This window comes from Manis pentadactyla, chromosome 9 (assembly GCF_030020395.1).
Source record: "Manis pentadactyla isolate mManPen7 chromosome 9, mManPen7.hap1, whole genome shotgun sequence".
NCBI classification, from domain to species: Eukaryota; Metazoa; Chordata; class Mammalia; order Pholidota; family Manidae; genus Manis; species Manis pentadactyla.
In genome coordinates, this window is record NC_080027.1 from 116114486 (window position 1) to 116133995 (window position 19510).

General features: G+C 34.3%; 1 protein-coding gene across 12 annotated transcripts in view; it reads right to left on the reverse strand.

The window, feature by feature from the left end:
- Positions 1-19510, reverse strand: part of RPS6KC1 (ribosomal protein S6 kinase C1) — a 307376-nt gene that overhangs the window by 187856 nt on the left and 100010 nt on the right. For 11 of the 12 annotated variants that reach the window (XR_008999393.1, XM_057507968.1, XM_036912511.2 and 8 more), the window contains one exon: positions 13980-14072. The exons of the other annotated variant lie outside the window; for it this stretch is intronic. Coding sequence is in view for 10 of the 11 variants with exons in the window: in XM_057507968.1 (XP_057363951.1) it covers positions 13980-14072 (93 nt within the window). In the remaining variant the exon portion in view is untranslated. The remainder of the gene's footprint in view (positions 1-13979; positions 14073-19510) is intronic. 12 annotated transcript variants of the gene reach the window in all.

The following is a 19510-nucleotide window of genomic DNA, read 5'->3' on the forward strand; positions in this document are numbered from 1 at the left end:
TTCAAGGAATTGGCCCACTTCATCTAGGTTATCAAATTTGTAGATCCAGAGTTGTTCACCATATTCCTTTTATTACCCTTTTAATGTCCATGTGTGTAGAGATGTTTAATCTTTCATTTCTGATTTTTAAAATTTTGTGTCATCTCTCCTTTTCCTTACTTAACCTGACTAGAGGTTTATTGGTCTTATTTATCTTTTCAAAGAACCAGCTTTTGCTTTTGTTAATTTTCTCTATTGATTTTCTATTTTAAATTCCTTTGATTTCTGTTCTAATTTTAATTTCTTTACTTCTGCTTACTTTACATTTCATTTGTTCTTTTTTCTAGTTCCTAAGGTAGAAACTTGGATGATTTTAGATCTTTCTTTGTTCTTAATATATGTATTCAATGCTATTAGATTTCCCTGTAAGCACTGCTCTTACTACATCTCACAATTTTGATAAATCGTGTTTTCATTTTCATTTTCATTGAGTTAAAAATATTCTAACATTTACTTTCATAGTTCTTCTTTGACCAATGTGTTATTTAGAAATGTGCTGTTTAATCACATACTTTGGGATTTTCTAGTTACCTGTTTAGTGATTTCTAGTTTAATTCCACTGTGCTCTGACAGCAGATACTGTATGATATCTATACTTCTAAAGTCATGTTTTATGAGCCAGAATGTGCTTTATCTTAGTGAATGTAGCAAGCACACTTGAAGAGAATGTTCTCTACCGTTGTTGGATGAAGACGTCTACAGGTGTCCAGCTATGTCCAGTTCTGTTCAACTACATGAGCTGAGCTGTCCCGAATGATTTTCTGCCTGATGGACTGTCCATTTCTGATAAAGAGGTGTTGACATCCCCAACTACAGTAGATAGTTCTGTTAGTTTTTGTCTCATGCATTTTGATGCTCAGTTGTTAGATGCAAACACTTTATGAACTGTTATATTTTCTTGGAAAACTGATCCCTTTATCAGTATGTAATGCCTCTCTTTCTATTCCTGATACTTTGCCTTGCTCTGAAGTCTGCTCTGTCTGAAATTATTTATAGCTACTCCTGCTTTCTTTTGACTAGTGTGAACATGGTATCTCTCTTCCTCTAATCCTTGATTTTAATCTATATGCATCTTTTATATTTAAAGTGAGATTCTTCTAGACAACATATAGTTGGTTCTTTTTTGATCAACCTGACAATCTTTGTCTTTTCATGGTGCATTTAGACCACTGATGTTTATGATTATTGATATAGTTAATTATCTACCATAATTTTACTGCTTTCCATTCATTGCCCTTGTTCTTTTTCCTTTTTTTCCACATTTTCTGCCATTTATAGATTTACTTGGGCATTTTATATGATTCCATTTTCTCTTTTTTAACATCTCAGCTATACTTTGTTCTTTATTTTTTTTAGTGTTTGTCCAAGAGTTTGAAACTAACCCAAGTCCACCTTCAAGTAACACTATAGTGCATCTCAAGTGGTATAAGTGTCTTACAATAGCAAAATATTCCCAATACATCTCTCCCATCCCTTGCATTATTTGTCACTCATTTCACTACACATAAGTATATATGAGCACATATATACATACATAAGCTTACATAATTGAACACATTGTTAGTAAGATTTTGAACAGGTGTCACTTTCTCTTTCTTCTCCCTTCTGGTATTCCCATTACAAATATGTTATACCTCTTGTGGTTATCCCACAGTTCTTGAATACCCTGTTCCATTTTATTCAGTCTTTTTTGTCTTTGATTTTTAGTCTTAGAAGTTTCTATTGATACACTCTGAAGCTCAGAGATTCTTTCCTTACCCTGCCCAGTCTATTAATGAGTCAATCAAAAGTATTTTTCATTTCTGTTATAGTATTTTTTATCTGTAGCATCTTTTTTGAAATTCAATCTCTGTACTTACATCATCCATCTGTTCTTATATGTTGTCTACTTTTCCTATTAAAGCACATAGCATATTGATCATAGTTGTTTTAAATTCATGCTCTGATAATTCCAATATCCCTCCATATCTGAGTCTCGTTCTGATTCTTGTTCTGTCTCTTTAAACTGCAGTGGGTTGTTGTTGTTATTCTACTTTTGTCATTTAGTAAGCCTTGTAATTTTTTTGTTGAAAATTGTACATGGTGTAAAAGCAACTCTAGTAGACAGGCTTCTAGTAACCTGATGGTAAGATGTCAGGGGAAGGGAAGAATTTTATAGTTCTATTAATTACATCTCAGTCTTCTTAGTAAGCCTGTGGGCCTGGACCATGACCTTCACAAGTGCCTATCAGGTTTTTCCCAGACTTAGGTAGAACCAGATGGTTACAAGGGACTGGGGTTGGGACTTCCTTCCCTCCCATGGAAGACCAAACTACAAAGGACTGGAGGTGGGATTTCCTTTCCCCTACATGCAAAGCTAGAGCTGGCTAGAGTTAGGTATTTCCCTCCCCACAAGTCAGTAAGGCTCTGATAAAACCCCACTACTTTAGACTGTGGTAAATCATTTCCCTTGAAGGCAAGCCTTGTTAAGAAGAACAGGGTGCTCTAGTGTATTTCAAAACGGCTACTTTTCGCCATCCCCCTGATGGAAGACTGAGGGAATGTTTCTCCAATATTCACTGTGAAAACCTGGAAGAGCCCCAAGTGATAAAACTCACAAAAGTGTGGGTACTCCTGGAGTTTTTAACACCCAGACTTGTCCATATGGAGCTTCCAGCAATTTGTTAATTACAGCCTGATTTTCTACCTCAGTACAAGTTCCCATGAAGGTTTCTACCCAAGTTTCTCCTCTAGTAAGCTGTGAATCTCTGTATTCATACATTTATCTTTCCCATTTTGGGAGCAGCTATTTGCCCTATGACCTCACTTCTCTGATCGATCTAGAAAGAAATGTTAATTTTTCAGTTTGTTCAGCTTTTTACCTGTTGTTAGAATAGAGTAGTGCCTTTCAAGCTCCTTACTTGCCAGACCAGAAACAATAAGGTACTATATTGATTTTTAAATGTATTCTTAAGTATGTATAAACATGGGTTTTCAGTACATTATTAGTATGCTCTGCACAAACCACTGTGATGGATTTCTTCGCTTTAAATATCTACATCTATAGTATTGCTGAATACACTATAATATACTGAAACCATGCTTATATTATATTTGCAGGTTGTAATTTGAGAATTATTACTGTAAACTACTAATTTTACAATATAAATATATATTTAAACTACATACTAAGAATTTATTACTAGAACGTATTTTTTTCTTATAAATGCTACAAACTACTAACCATTTACTATAAGAATATTCAAAGTGGTGATTTCTTAAAGGTCGCAACAGAATAATGAAAAATTTACCAGAAAAATATGGAACCATGTTGGATTAGCTCACTTTTGTTGTAATATGTAATCAATAATTTAAAGCAATAATTATTAAACCCTTAACTATCTTATTAGTACCTCCCTTTATTAGCCTTTGTCCTTAATACTTCAATACTTAAATAGCATTAACTATAGGAAATGAGTGATCTCAGAGAAAGGTAATTTTGTCATTTTGAGAATGGTATATAAGTGGAATCATAAAGTGTATAATTATGTGAGATTGACTTTTTTCACTCAGCACAATGCCCTTAGATCCATCCCAATTGATTGTGTATTGATAGTTTTGTTCCTTTTTATTGCTGAGTAATATTAGATGCTATTGATGTACCAGTTTATTCACTTTTTGTAAGAAATTTTGGTTGTTTCCAGTAGGGTTATTACAAATAAAGTTTTCTGATAGGTGTATAGTAATACCTCATTGTAATCTTATTTTGTATTTCTCTAATGACTAGTGATGTTGAACATTTTTCATATGTTAAATTGCCATCATTTCATTTGGGGAGATGGCTTTTCATATCTCTCGGTAATTTCTAATTGGATTATTTGGGTTTCTTAATGTTGTTTCAAGAATTCTTTATTGTAGATGAACTGTTTGTTATATATGTGGTTTGCAAATAATTTCTCCCAATCTGTAGCTTGTCATTTTGTCTTTTTACTGTATCTTAGGCAGACCAAAAGATTTTAATCGTTATAAAGTCCAACTTACTGATTTTTCCTTTTATGGACCATGCTCTGAGTGTCATCTAAAACCTCCAAATCAAGGTATAGGTCCTGAATATTTTTCTATGTTTACTTCTTAAAGTTCTATCAGTTTACATGTAAATTATGATCCCTTTTGAGCTAATTTTTGTGTAAGGTATGAGGTATAGGTCGAAGTTCATTTTTTTGCCAAAGGATATTCAATTGCTCCAGCACTATTTGTTAAAAAGACTATCCTTCCTACATTGAACTGCTTTTGCACCTTTGTCAAAAGTCAGGTGGCCATACTAGTGAGGCTATTTCTGCATTCTCTACTCTGTTCCATCAGCTTATGTTTCACTCCCTATACCAATACCACAGTCTTAATTACTGTAGCCATATAAGTCTTGAGATCAAGTAAAGTGATTGTACCCACTTGTATTTTTCAAAACTGTTTTAGTATTACAATTCCTATACTATCCCATATCAATTTTAGAATAATCTGGCCTATATCTGCAAAAAAATAATAAACCTTCCTAAGAATTTAATAGGAATTATGGTACAACTGTATACCAATTTGAGAATTAACATCTTGACTATGTTGAGCCTTCCAATCCATGAACATGGTATATTTTTCCAACTGTTTCCACTGATTTTTTTCATTAGTATTTTGTACTTTACATAAAAGTCCTATACATACTTTGTTAGATTTACACCTAAGCAGTTCACTATTGTTTAGAGTGATTGTAAGGGTATCAGATTTTTACTTTCAGTCTCTATGTGTTCATTGTTAATAATCAGAAATATAACATATTTTTGTGTACCTGTTTTATATCTTGAATAAGTCCCATTCACTTATTAGTTCCAGTTTTTTGAGAGATTCCATGGTTTTATATGTGTAGACCATCATGTCATCTTCAAGTAAGGACAACTATATTTCTTCCTTTCAGATCCATAGGCCTTTTGCCTAATAGTACAGTGTAGAACTTCTACTAAGTGCTAAGAATTTGCCTTGTTCCCAATCATAGGAATAAAGTATTCAGTCATTCACCATTAAGTACAGTGATAGCTGTTAAATTTTTTGTAGATATTCTTTACCAAGTTGAGGAAGTTCCCCTCTTTTCCTAGTTTTTGGAGAGGTTTTATTTTCCCTCCATGAATTGGTGTTGACTTTTACAAATGCTCTTTCTGCATCAAATCATGATACAATCATGTAATTTTTCTTCTTTATCCTATCAATGTAGTTGGATCATGCTAATTGATTTTCAAACACTGAACCAGGCTTGCTTCCCTAGAATGAACCCCACTCAGTCATGGTACATAATTCATTTTAGGTATTGCTGATTTCTATCTGCTAAGATTTTGTTGAGGACTTTTGTATCTGTGCTCATGAGGAACATTGGCCAGAATTTTCTGTTTTGTACTTTCTCTGATTTTGGTATTCAGATCATAACAGTCTTATAAAATGAATTGGGAACTGTTCTACCTTCCTCCATTTCCTGGAAAAGAATATGTATTTGTGTTAATCCTTCTTTAAAAAATTGGAAGAATTCTCCAGGGAAATCATTTGAGCCTCAAGATTTCACTTTAGGAGTATTTCACTGTAAATTCAATTCTCTTAATAGCTTTAGGGCTATTGAAATTATCCATAATAATAGTCTATGGTTTTCTACAAACTGTCCATTTCATCTAAATTATTGAACTTAGATGCACAGTTTTCCTCTGTTAGCCTTATGACGATCTGCAAGGTCTGTAATAATATCCTGTTTCCTATTCATTCCTGACATCGTAATTTGTGTCTTCTCTTACACTTTTGTTTATTTTGCCAGAGGTCTGTCAATTTTACACATCTTTGCAAAGAATGAACTGCGTGTTTCACTGATTTTTCTCTACAGTTTTTATTTGCAATTTCACTAGTTTTCTGCTCTTCCCTTTATTTCATTACTTCTATCTAAGATTCATTTGTTTTCTTCTAGTATCTTGGACTGGGAGCTTAAATTATTAATTTGAGTTTTATCTTCTTTTCTAATACAAGCATTTAGTGATATGTCCCATCAATTTTGATATGTTCTTTTGTTTTCATTCAACTATATGGTATTTATTTTTAAGCTCCCTTTGAGACTTCCTCATTGACCCATGGATTAATTAGATGTGTATGATTTAAATAATTTCATTTTTGTTGAAGTTTGTTTTTTGGCCCTGGAAATGGCCTATCTTGGTATGTTCCATGAGCATTTGAAAACAATGTATATGCTGCTGCTGCCAGATAGTGTTCTACAAATACCAGATCCTGTCACTTACTGGTATAGTTGAGTTCCTCTATATCCTGATTAACTGTCCTATCAATTGTTGAGAAAAGTTGTTGAGGTCTTTAATGATAATTATGGGTGTTTATTTCTCCTTTCTGTTCTATTAGGTTTTGATATATACATTTCAAAATAATTACATGTGTGTACACACACACACACACACACACACACACACACATACACACTCTGTCTCTCTCACTCTCACTCTGAATTGACATCTGATATATACAAATCTAGGACTGTTATGTGTTCTTGGAGGATTGACTCCTTTATGATTATACAATGTTCCTCTGTGTCTCACATCATTTTCTTTATCTAAAGCCTACTTTATGTTTCTGTTTGTTCTGTTTATTTTCTTTTACTTGTCTTCTAGTGGGTTACATGAACATTTTTTAGAATTCCATTTTGGTTTATCTACAGGTTTGTTTTTTAGCGTCTCTCCTTTTGCTGTGTTTGTTCTAGTTATTATATATACATAACATTACTGTCTGCTGGTATCATCATTCTACCATTTCAAATGAAGTATAGAAACCTAACCTCCCTTTGTGTCCCTTTACACTCCCACATTTATAAATGTCTTAAATATTCTCTTTAACTACATTTAGAAATATATCACACAGTATTACAATTTCTGTTCAACCATAAAACATAATTTAGAACACCTGAGGAAAAGGAAAGTACTTCTCATACTTTAACCTTTTTGTTGTTCTTCCTTCCTAATGTCTAAGAGTCTTGCTTTTATTATTTCCTTTCTGTTCAGAGACTTACTTTAGCTATTCTTTTAGGATACATTAGCCAGTGACAAAGTGTCTCAGTGTTTCTTCAGCTGAGAATGGCTTGAAATCCCCTTCATTCTTTAAGGATATTTTTACAAGATACAGAATTCTTGGTTGATAGAGTTATTTCAACACATAAAAAATGTTGTGCCATCTCCTTATGACCTAAGTGGTTTCTGATGAGAAATCCATTGTCATTCTAACTATTCTTCCTCTATATGTAAGGTGCTGCTTCCTTGCACTGTAGTCAATTCTTTTTTTTGTCTTTAGTTTTTAGAAGTTTGACAATGATGTGCCTTGCCATGGGTTTATTTGGATTTATCCTTTTGGGTTCACTCAGCTTCATGAATGTGCAGGTTTATGCCTCGGCATTATTTCTTCAAATACTTCTCAGTTCCACCCTTTCTCCTCTTCGTCTGTGACCCCAGTGATATGAATGTTAGAACTTTTGATTTTGTCCCAGAGGTTCCTAAGTTTTTGTTCATCTATTCCCCCAATCCATTCTCTCTATATTGAGACTGGGAAATTTGTATTGTTCTTTCTTCAAATTCACTCTTTTCTCTGTCCTATCCATCCCCTTCTCTATTACTGTATTTTTCAGTTCTGAAATTTCCACTTGGTTTCTCTTTGTGTCATCTATTTCTTTGCTGAGGCATTGGTTTTTTGTTTGTTTCATGTGTGTTTATAATTGCTCAGTGAAGCATTTTTATGATGGCAGTTTCAAAATCCTTGTCAGATAACTCTAACATCTGTGTCATCTCAGTGTTGGTATAAGTTTCCTGTCTTTTCTTAACAATTTTCTATAGAAAACTGGACATTCTGGACATTATATTACGAGATCCTAGATATCATTTAGTTTGTTGTTTGTTTGTTTGTTTGTTTGTTTTAACTTTAGCTGTCCTCCCTGACATCATTCTGATACAGGAAGGGGATAATTAGCTTGTTACTTCCAGGTAGGGCTGGAAGTTCAGTTTCCCCATTCAGCCTTCACTGACATTTGGCAGAGGAAACTGAGATGCCTGGTTACTACTGGGTGGGGACAGGAGATTGGAGCTCTTTTGATACCACCCTGGCTGAGAAGAACAGAGGTGCCACATTACTACTCCTCATGTGGTCTCCACTTTTTGTGAGGGCAGCTTCATTACCACCAGGAAGTGGTCTGAATCTCCACCAGGCCTCCTCTGACACTACCCCAGTGGGGAAAGAAAAAGGAGCTAAAAGTCCAGACTCTGCAAGTGGTCTCAACTGACATGTCTCCTTTCTTCCCAGGGGAGATGCAAGTCCCAGAGCCCCATTTGGCCATTTCTGAGACCATTCCAAAAGGAAGAATGTGGCATCTCATTACAGCCTTACTAAGGATGGAAATCGAGGCACCTCACATGGTCTTTGCCAGTGGTGGTAAGACAGTGCCACAGTTTTTCTGTGGTACTTGGCTGAATTCGTGTGGTTATTGTCTAAAAGTTTTCTGTCTTGCTAGCTGCCCAATTCCTAGTCCTCTGGCTAGAAAGAGCAGGCTTTAGTTAAGCTAGATTTTTGTCTGTGCCTGTTGCTTTTCCCAAATTGCCCATTTTTCTACCATGAAGTCTGGAATAGGTCAGGCAAAATTAGTGAAAGGAATTCACCATCATGTAATACATTGGGTCCCTTGGTCACTAGTCAGTCTTCCTTCATTTCTCATTTTTCAGAGTCTTCTTATGTTTGTTTTCTATATAGTATCCAGAGTTTTCAGTTATACTTATTAGCAAAAGGAATAGGGGAAAGGACCTCAACTACATTTTTTCCTGAAGCCTAAGTTCAACAACTGTAACTTAACATCTTTAAAGACAGTAGATGATATTTTTGGACACTGTTTTGATAAAGGACAAATTCCTGTTAATCTAGTTCAACCCAATGTTCCCGCAATGATCAGATATACATATGCTTCTATGTTCCCAATGAGAAACAGATTTTCCATATATCATCATAAAGGATACTACTTAGGAACCTTAAAAAAAAGTAAGTAACAGTCTCTCAACATCTACTCAATTTGACCAATCTCTACAAATTTTCTCAATCATACTTCAGCAACAAGAGGGAAACTCCAGTATTTTTCCAATGGTAAGCCAACCTAAAGTTCTGCCTTGTAAGCATCAGATAAAGTTGGGAAGCTATCTTGATTACAAAATGCCAAGGCACTTGATGTAATAGTGAAAAGTTTTACAAAGTATATGGCATCTTTTAGAACAATGACTCATAAAGCACCCCACTGAAGTCTTTTTCAAGGAGTGGCAATGAATTTGGGTAATTCAGCCATACAATCCTCACTGGCCGACCTTATGAACATCATGCACACACCCACATGCAGGATGACTCTGACTACACATAAACCAGAAGAGTAACTAGCAACAAGCGGATTATATCTTGGTATTATTACTCTGCTGTTCAAGTTAGTGTTCCTCCTAGACTTTTCCTTTTTTTTTTCATTTCTTAAAACTCACAGCAAGTTGCAAAAATAGCAGAGTCTGATATACCCTTTATACCCTTTATACCCTTCACCTAGCTTCTCCCTATGGTGACATCTTATACAGTTATAGCACAATAGCAAAACCAGGAAACTGACATTATTAGTACATTATTGTTTTATAAGACTATGGACTCCTTTATCCTTTTTTTAGATAAGTTATACTGTAGTGAACTTTCACAGAAACTCTCCCAGCACATGAGCATCCTGATACCAAACTACCAATCCACCTCTAACACAACTGCAAATTACCATATGTAAACAATCCTTATAAACACCCTATATATTCATACCTCACACATACACACACAAAAAAAAAAAACTTACGTGAAAATAAGAGCAATTCAGCCTTCTCAACTGAGTATAGTTTTCTACTTATTTCCACTTTTCCCCACTACTACTACATGAAGACTATGTGTAAATGAATCTAAGGGATAAAAGAAATCTTTTGAAGTTATTTAATTTAAAAATCCATCCAATGTTTGAATTACCTCTACAACATCCCCACCAATGATCCTTCAAGCCTTTACTTGAATATCGCTGACAAGAAATTAATAAGTCATGAGGAAATCCGGTCTACCTTTGGTCAGCCCCTAATTCTTAAAAGGTATCTCTAATAATAAGCCAAAATTTTGAAAACTTGTACTCATTTAATTTTGTTGTATCCTCTGGGAATATTAGCAAGTCAGTCTGATCCCTCACTACCTTTCTCCAAGGAAAATCAGACATCTGGGCCACCCAAGGTGATCCTAGTCTTAGTTTGCACCTGTAGTTAACATCCCCTTTCACACTCACGATTTAAACAAAACATACAGTCACTCTCTCCTGGAAAGCCCTCAAAATATGAAGTCCTAATAGATATTAATGAACAAAACTGCTGCATTTACTTTCTACATAAAAACTGTAAAATCCTATTCCTGAGGAAATTTTACTTTCCAAAGTTAACAGACAATAACACGTTTTTATCAGGTTAAACATCCCTCATTTTTCAGCTATTCTTTGTATAAGATTTTTGAGGGCCTTCACTAGCCGTAACACTCTTGCTTCTGAATGCATGCCAGTTTATTTATATTCTTAGAGTCCTAATGTTTAAATTTCTTGTTGCGTTAATGATGGATATTGTAATCTCAATTAAAGAATAGAAAATAATTTATTTCCCTTTGACTACTAGACCAAGATACAGCTGTGGAATTATCACACTGCTGAGTACAGACACCTGAGTATCTCGAACAATGGTACTAGGTAGCAGTCTCACATGATACCAGCAGGTGTCACTATATATATAATATATTTAAAGTTATTTAAATCTCAATTCATTCATTCAACAGTATTTATTGAGTGCCCATTATGTGCCAGTATGAGTCTAGGTGCTGAGAATATAGAGATAAATAAGAAAAACAAATCTTGTTTTCATGGAGCTTACAGTCTAGATATTAATGAATAAAACTGCTTATTTACTTTCTATGTAAATGTTGTAAGATCCTATTCCTGGGAAAATTGTACTTTCCAAAGTTAACAGACACTAAATAACTCAAAATAACTCATATCAATAAGTTATGATTTTAGGTGCTGGTGTTAGGAAAACTGGACAACTATACGCAAGGAATGAAACTGGATTACTGCCTAACTCCATATAAAAAAGTAAACTCAAAATGGATCGAAGACCTGAATGTAAGACATGAAACCATAAAACTCTTTGAATAAAACAGAGGCAAAAACCTCTTGAACATAAGCATGTGCAATTTTTTCTGGACACATATCCTCAGGCAGGGAAACAAACCAAAAATGAACAAATGAGACTAAACAAAGCATTTATGGAGGTTCCTCAAAAACCTAAAAATAGAAATACCATTTGACCCAGTAATTCCACTTCTAGGAATTTACTCAAGGAAAACAAAATCCCTTATTCAAAAAGATATATGCACTCCTATGTTTATTGCCACATTATTGTCACATTATTTACAATAGCCAAGATATGGAAGCAACCAAAGTGTCCATCAATATATGAATGGATAAAGAAGGTGTTGGTACATATACACAAAGGAATATTATTCAGCCGTTAAAAAAAGAAATCCTGACATTTGCAACAATATGAATGGATCTAGAGGGTATTATGCTAAGTGAAATAAGCCAGGCGGAGAAAGACAAATACCATATGATTTCACTTATTTGTGGACTCTAAAAACAAAACAATACAAAATGAACAAAAATGGATCAAATAGTGACTCACAGACACTGCCTCGTTACTGGTAGTTACCATGAGTGAAGGGCTGGAATAGGTGGATGTGGAGGGGAAGGGGAATAAGGGGTGCTATAATTCTCAATCACAATGTAAGCTGGTCACGGGGATAGCATGGAGAACAGAGCCAATGATTCTGTAACATCTTCCTATGCTGACACATAGTAACTGCGCTGGTTGGAGTGAGGATTTAAAAATGTGGGTAACTGTTGAACCACTGTGTTGTATACTTGAAACCACTATAAAATTGTACATCAACCATACTTGTATAAAAAAATAGTAACTCATAAAAAACAAATACTATAATGAAACAGATTCAGAGAAACTTTGTTCCATATGGGATAATGCACCCTGTTATTTTACAGCTGCTTGAATTTACTCAACCCTTGTCTTCCAAACATCACGTTTCTAAAACCGAAATTTTAGATATTCCTCAGTGCAACATAAGGAATTTATCTTAAAAAACAATTCACATTCTAAGAAATCTACCTGCCTTTGTTTTCATAAAGGAGAGAATATGTCACAAATTTTAAATGATTCTTTGCAAAGTTTCTTAGTTCCCAAATACACATAGCTCTTTATCTTACTTAGAAAAGTTCAATGTCACCTTCTAAATTCTAAACACACTTCCCAGGTTAATAGAATAAAGACAGTAACAAATAATGTCTAAGCACAGGATTTAGGAATTCCTCCATGTCAAAAGTTCTTATTTGGATAAACCTGTGAGTCACAGTTTTTGTCAGGATTTCAAGGTGACTTTCTCATGATTAGAGCATAGCAATGAAAAGTAATACTTTGTCAAAATAAACAGATCTAAGAAAGGGAATACACACTGTACTTCAAAAAAGTATATTGGCCTGCACAATAAGCAATTCCTATTTTGCTTCTCTATATTCTCAAATAGAATGTTCTACCAACTTGAAAGCTAGGAAACATGGTTACGGAATATTTCAGGCTCAAAAGTCCTACTGATTAGAATTCTCTAAGATCAAAATTCAGTCATATGAATTTACTTGAGAAAAATGATGCTTCTTAAGAATTTAATAAGACACTGACAGCTTCATATAATATCCAACCTAATGCTCCCTTTGGAACACCTTGTACTATTATATAAGATATACTGACTATTGTTCAATTTTAGCATAGATCACATGCATTCCTTAGAACACAAGCAGTACTCAATGAACATTAAGTTACAAATGAACATTTACTAGGTGCTTCATAAAAAAAGTTAATGTAAAAAAAGGCCTAAGGTAATTTATACCTTAATATTAAATAAAGCAATGTTTTTTACTTTGAGAGGTCCAGTGATGGTTGATGAAACATATTTAAAACACAGTTTATTGTGGGCAGTTTTTAAATCACACTTGTAAACTCTGACAAGCCCAGTACTGTTAATGTTTGGTGTATCTGAGATGTTACCAAATTTGGGAGAACTCAATAGCAGATATCTTGGTTATTTCTGTATTTTTATTCCCAATATAAAAGCATGTGCATGTACATGTAGAGGGGGTTTTAGTATACTGGAAAAAGCACAGTTTAGGAGTCACAGATCTGGGTTTGAATTCCAGCACTACTTTCAATTAGCTATGTGACTTCTGGGCAAGTTACTCAGCCCCTTCTAAATATTACTTCCCAACAACATACAAAAAGCATGGTTGTGAGAAGGATTAAGAAGTCGCTTTATTTAAAATGCCTAATATATGCTCTGACACATAGTAGGTGCTCCATAAGTGGTAGTTATTAGAAGAACGCCATTTTTCTTTTTGACCATTAGATTGTCTATACCAGTTCAGGTTGAACAACCATTGGGTCACAAATTTTTATAATTAACACAGAGTGTATCTTTACCCTGCTATGATGGGTTTATAAAACCAAACTCCTTACGCAACTGAATACCAGCAAACATGCACCTTCTCTGTTAGTCAAATGTATTTTGCATGACCTTACATGAATTGCTTAGATAAAAGCTTTTTTCTTCTGCTTTTGTTATTTTAAAGTGCAGATGCATTTGAGTCATTTTCTCCCTTTGTTTCATATTCTTAAGATCCAAAGCTTCAAAGACACAATGTCAGCATGCAGTCGATTTATGACTGAAGTCTTGAAGAGACACTGAAGAATTACCTTGTCAATCACCCCAAGGACTCTGAAGGCCTTCAGCTCCTCGGCAGGGCTCCTTAGGTTCCAAGAGGGCCTTGAACTTAGTGATCCTGGAGGCTAATGGAAGATATCAAAGATTATACATCAATCAGGGAGGTACTTGAAGGAAGACTGCCTGCTGAAGCAAATGCCAGGCCAAAGGAAACTAAATTCATCATAAATCAGAGAATGGGAAGATGAAAGGAGGAAGTTTCTGTTTGTCTGTAATGTAAAATAAAAAATAATAATAATAAAATCAAAAAGAAAAAGCAAGAAAAAAGTTCCAAGTAAATAAACCATGATAACATTAAAAACAAAAATTTTAAGGAGAAAAATTAATGAGTTGATACAGTTTCTGAGCAGTAATTCAATTGAGGACTGTACAGCTATAATGAAACTTCTTAACAAATGGATAACTGAGACAACAATCAATGACAGCCTTAAATTTACCCCCAGACAGCTCAAGAGTAATTTAGAAAGGGGGAAGGGTTAAAAAACAATGTAATAATAGATAAATTTGGGAGGCAACAAACACAAGTCTTTCTCACTCATTATGAAATTACAGTCTTTAATGTTACTTTATAAATATATTCTATGTATTTTAAGAGGGACTGGCAGATTCAAATTCAAGCAGAACTGCCAATAATGGCAAAAAATATAACCAATAATTATTAGAACTGAGGTTTATTAAGCCAGAAAAGAGATAATTTACCAGAGAAAAAGAAACCTTTTTAAAAATATTTGAACATCTGTGATATGTAAAACTTAGTATGTTAGCTACAAAAGAAGTCCAATAAAGATCAGTGAATACAGTAAGGGATATTTCAGTACCACACACAATAAAAGACTAATCATAACTTCCCATCCATTGGTCTTAGTTTTTCCCTATCAGTAAAGTGAAACATTACACTAGATAAACTCCAGGCACCTCATTTAGCATTTACAACCAGAGAGCAATGCTATATTCATCTTTATATTAAAATGGTGATGCTGACTGGTTAGCCAGAGACAGGTAAGATTCCTCAAGGGAGGAACAACCTAAGACAGGCACAGTTGCAGGGGGGCCATCAGGTGAGAAAATGGGGATCAACAGAGGTGAGGCTTAGAACCTCACCACCCCTGTTCTGAGAGAAATCTTCTGCATATGTGGATGTCTATTGCCCTTGTCTAGCTTGGATTAACACATAGTCTACAGGCACACACCTGATCATCTACATTTGCTCTCTTACAACACTAAACTCTGTTTTCTACCTTTATCTTGTATCTACCTACCACTTCAGCATTTTATTAAAAATAATAATAATAGAGAAATGTGGTATCCACATATAAATCAAGTTTAAAAATCAAATGAATATTCATATTTGAACTGTTTATAGTTCATAATGCATGAACAAAACCGAAAGCTTCTGTGATGACTGCCCTTGTAATGTTCACCATGTAACTTATTCACTATGTAAGAATTTGTACTCCATGTAAGAACTTGTTCGTTATGCATCAGAAGATTGGAGACTGAGAAAATTAGGCTTGGGGTGGATTAATGATTGTGCAATGAGCATTGACTCCCCTATACAGAATTTTATTGTTGTTAACAACCATTTGATCAATAAATATGAGAGATTCCCTCACAAAAAAATATATATATATATTTAAAAAAAAAAAATGGTGATGCTACAAAGGATGATAGGAGACACAAAGCCTTATTATAGCCACAAAGCAGACCTTTTTTGTTGTCAAAAATCTATTTGAATATATAGGAAACAGTGTTTCCCCCATGAGTAGAAGATAAAAATCCAGGTTAATCAAATGTCATGATTAACAGAGCTACTGGGATAGCATTTATGATATGTCCAGGCCTTGTACAGACCAACATTTCTAGACAGGAAGCTCCTTGAGAACAGGAAATATGCTTTATTCATCTTATATTCACAGTGCCTAGCATGTTAGTTAGAAGGAGAGCAGAACCACAGAAAAGAGAGGAAAGATGAAGAGGGGAGGGAAAGGAGAAGGAGGCTGCAAAGATAAATTAGGGGTCATTTACACTTATTATTTGTGACATTGTCTAAAAGCAATGTTTTTTTTGTTTTTTAGATTTTGCAAGCAAATACTAACTTTAATATGCCTAAAGAGATGTTTGATTAAGAAAAGATGACTTTATTTTTTAAAGACACTTAACTAGAGTACATTGGTGATAGTGGCAATTGGACTGGACAATAATAATCTTTTTAAATTGACTTAATTTACCCTGGGATATGTTTCCAAAAAAATATTTATTTAATATCTCACTTAGGTGTTGACTCTAAATGACATTTACAAAAGATACATCTCTGCCTAACTAAATAAGCTTAAAATTCAAGGGGAATTTTTGAGGCTATAAAAACATTTAGCAGGGCATTTTAATAGACATATAGCAGAGATGGTCTCTTCTACCTTAATTTATATTACTAAGATTTCATCTTTACTCCCCAACCCCACCCTGACTGTAGTACTTATAAGAAGTTATTATAATCCCCATTTTACAGATAAATAAAGGGAAGTTCAGAATGGTTCAGTGTGGTCATAAAGAGCAATGGAAACTCCTAGACTAGACCCCAACTCTTTACTGTTTGCAGTGTACTCTACAAAAATTCACCTCCCCTTACTCTATTATCAAGAAAGACTGAAGAACTGCTTACAATTTTAGTAAGAAAAATGTTGAAGATATGTTATAGAGGGAAAAAGAATTCTTCCAAAGAAGTAAACATAATGTTCTTCATGTAATTGTAGATTAATGATACCAAAATTTAAAAAAATAAAAAAATTAAGAATACTTCCAAAGATAATTTACTCTTTACATTTGTCTTTGCAAATAGGGCCAAAGGCATCCAACGTCTCTATCTCCTACTTACTACAACTTCTTATTCACTGATCTCATTGGATCTTTCCATTTCCAAAGAAAGTTATTAGTTTTGTTTAGCAACCTCAACTACAAAGATAGCAAACTACAAAACTTCTACTGCACCTTTCAGTAACTTATGACTACGTGCTCACTATGTGCATAACTGAAAAGGATATAAATCATCAAAAGGCCCACTCCGCTAACCTCAAAAAGTTTACAGTTTTTTTGAGAAGATAAGCCAAATGCATGAGAAGTTAAATAATTTTTTTTAATTCTTTTAAATTACAAGACAACAGAGTTAAGTCACTAGTTAATGTATAATTAATGGTGGGCTTAGAAAGAAGTAGAAGGAAAGGTGATTTTACGTGCTATGTAGAAATTACGTTAGGAAAAGTATATCATATAGCATCAGAAGGAAACTGGACTGGTGAGGAAAAAACAAGTTTTTGTATAAGAAACAACCCAATGAAAACAGGGACTTAGTAAGGTTACTTTTGCGAAGATGGGAATGGTGAAATTGTAATGGGGAAAGACCAAAGGCAAAGTGATCATTAAAGTTCTCTTTCTAGCTTAACCATCTATGAAAGTTTAAGATCAGAGAAACGAACAAAGAAAGATCATGAAATAAAACCATCAATAAAAGAATCCTGTATTTCTTATATGCAGCATTTAAATTGGGTAGAATCCCTATAGATCTATTCCGTTTTTCAGATGGCAAAAGGAAACAGAAATCCACAGAATTTTAAGAACAGAAAGAAACGGAGATCAAGTCCAACATTCTCTCTCTTTTTTTTAGATGAGAAAACTGAGAAGCAGCAAGACTAAGCAAATTGTCTAAAATGACAAAACGAGGTAATAGATCAGAGGGGATTAAATCTTACTTATAAAGTAATATAACATTTGGGAAGCTTCAGCCAACTGGGGGGTGGGGGCAGGTGGAAGGGGAAGGAATGCAATATATTTCTAAGTAGCGTGGCTGATTTCCATAATGGAAAAAGTATAATTCTCATATATACATATATATTAGCTATTGTAGCAAAAGATGCCTAGAAAAGCAAGTAGTAGTGGTATTCATGTATAACAAAACAAAATATGAAGGTGGAAAAGACAAGAATATATCATGATCAACAACCTTCAAAAACTCAAGACAGCAAGTACATGTCACTCAACTGCTCAAGTCCATGGCAGCCATCTTCGTGAGTCCCACACTCTGTTCCGCAATACAGTGCTCTTGGCAGCCACTCCCAGTGGATTTGAGTTAGGCATATTAGTAAAACCTATTTACTCTTTCATTACATTCTTTAAATGGTTAAGTGAAGCTTGTTAAACCTTTGTTTTGTTTGGGTTTTTTTTTTTAAGTTGTTATTTATTCTGCCACAGTCTTTTTCACTTGATATGATTCCCTGTTCTCAATGAGACCTATCACCATTCCTACCAGTCCATTAGTGTGGTGCTTCCCAAACCTGAACACAGATGTGTAATGCCTGAGGACCTTGCTAAAATGGAGATTCTGATGGCGGTGCAGGGCGGGGAGGGGTGCCTAAGATTCTTTATTTGTAAACCTAACAGGTGATGCTGATGCTGATGGTCCACCAAACCACATCTGGAATAGGGTTCACTACTTGTCCTTAAATAACCTGAGGGTAAGTCACCATTACTTGGGGAAAATAAATAGAAATATAATCTTTTTGTTCTAAAAGAAATGGCCAAACTGTTATATCAAACTGTTCTCACTAGTAAGTATAGTTTTGATAACTGGTCACACAGAAAATGAAAAGGGCTCAGAAAATCAGTAACAAAAAGTTTCAATTGTCCAATAAGTCAATATTAAATACTAGGCTGTTTTTAAACTAGAAAATTGAGACATTTTATAATCTCCAAAAAGTATATAAGCATTAAAAAATGTGGGAGACAGTATATAAAGCAGTTTATGAGGACAGATAAAAAAGCCAAAACTTATTTAGTCTTATAAGCTTGGCTTACAGGCTCAGTCTTTTTATGAGGTAGGCACTCCATTTGCATTTGTGTGTGTGTGTGTGCACGTGCGTGCGTGTATGTGCATGCACAAATACATATGAGTGGTTTTTTTTTAAACTCATTTAATGCTTACAACAACCCAAAAAGGAATTACTATTGTCCTCATTATTCAGATGCACAGACTGAAGCTAAGAGCTAGGGTTAAGTATCTTGTCCAATTTCTATGCCTTCAAGTGACAGAATTGGGACATGAACAATCCTGCCTACCTCTTAGAACAATTAAGAAAATAAACACTTCTTCCCATCTCTAGAAGATATGATTCTTAAATTGCATCAGACAAAACTTAGTTTAATATAAAGGAAAAAAATAACAGAAAAGTTTCTTCCAGAAATTTGCTAAATCCAGATAGATATGATATAAAAACAGTAATAATAATCCACAATGTTTCTAATGTTTTAAGCTTCACCTGCTTTAAAACTAAAGGAAGTCCCAAATAACTAAACATTCTTATTGAAATTATGCTTTTATAATTCTAGGTCATCTATAGCAGCTTCTTGTAGGACTTATGTTTCAGCATGACTCATTAAAACCGTACAGGAATTGAAGAAGAACACAGATTTAACTTTCCTCATTCTACACATGGGGATATTAGGGGTGATGGAA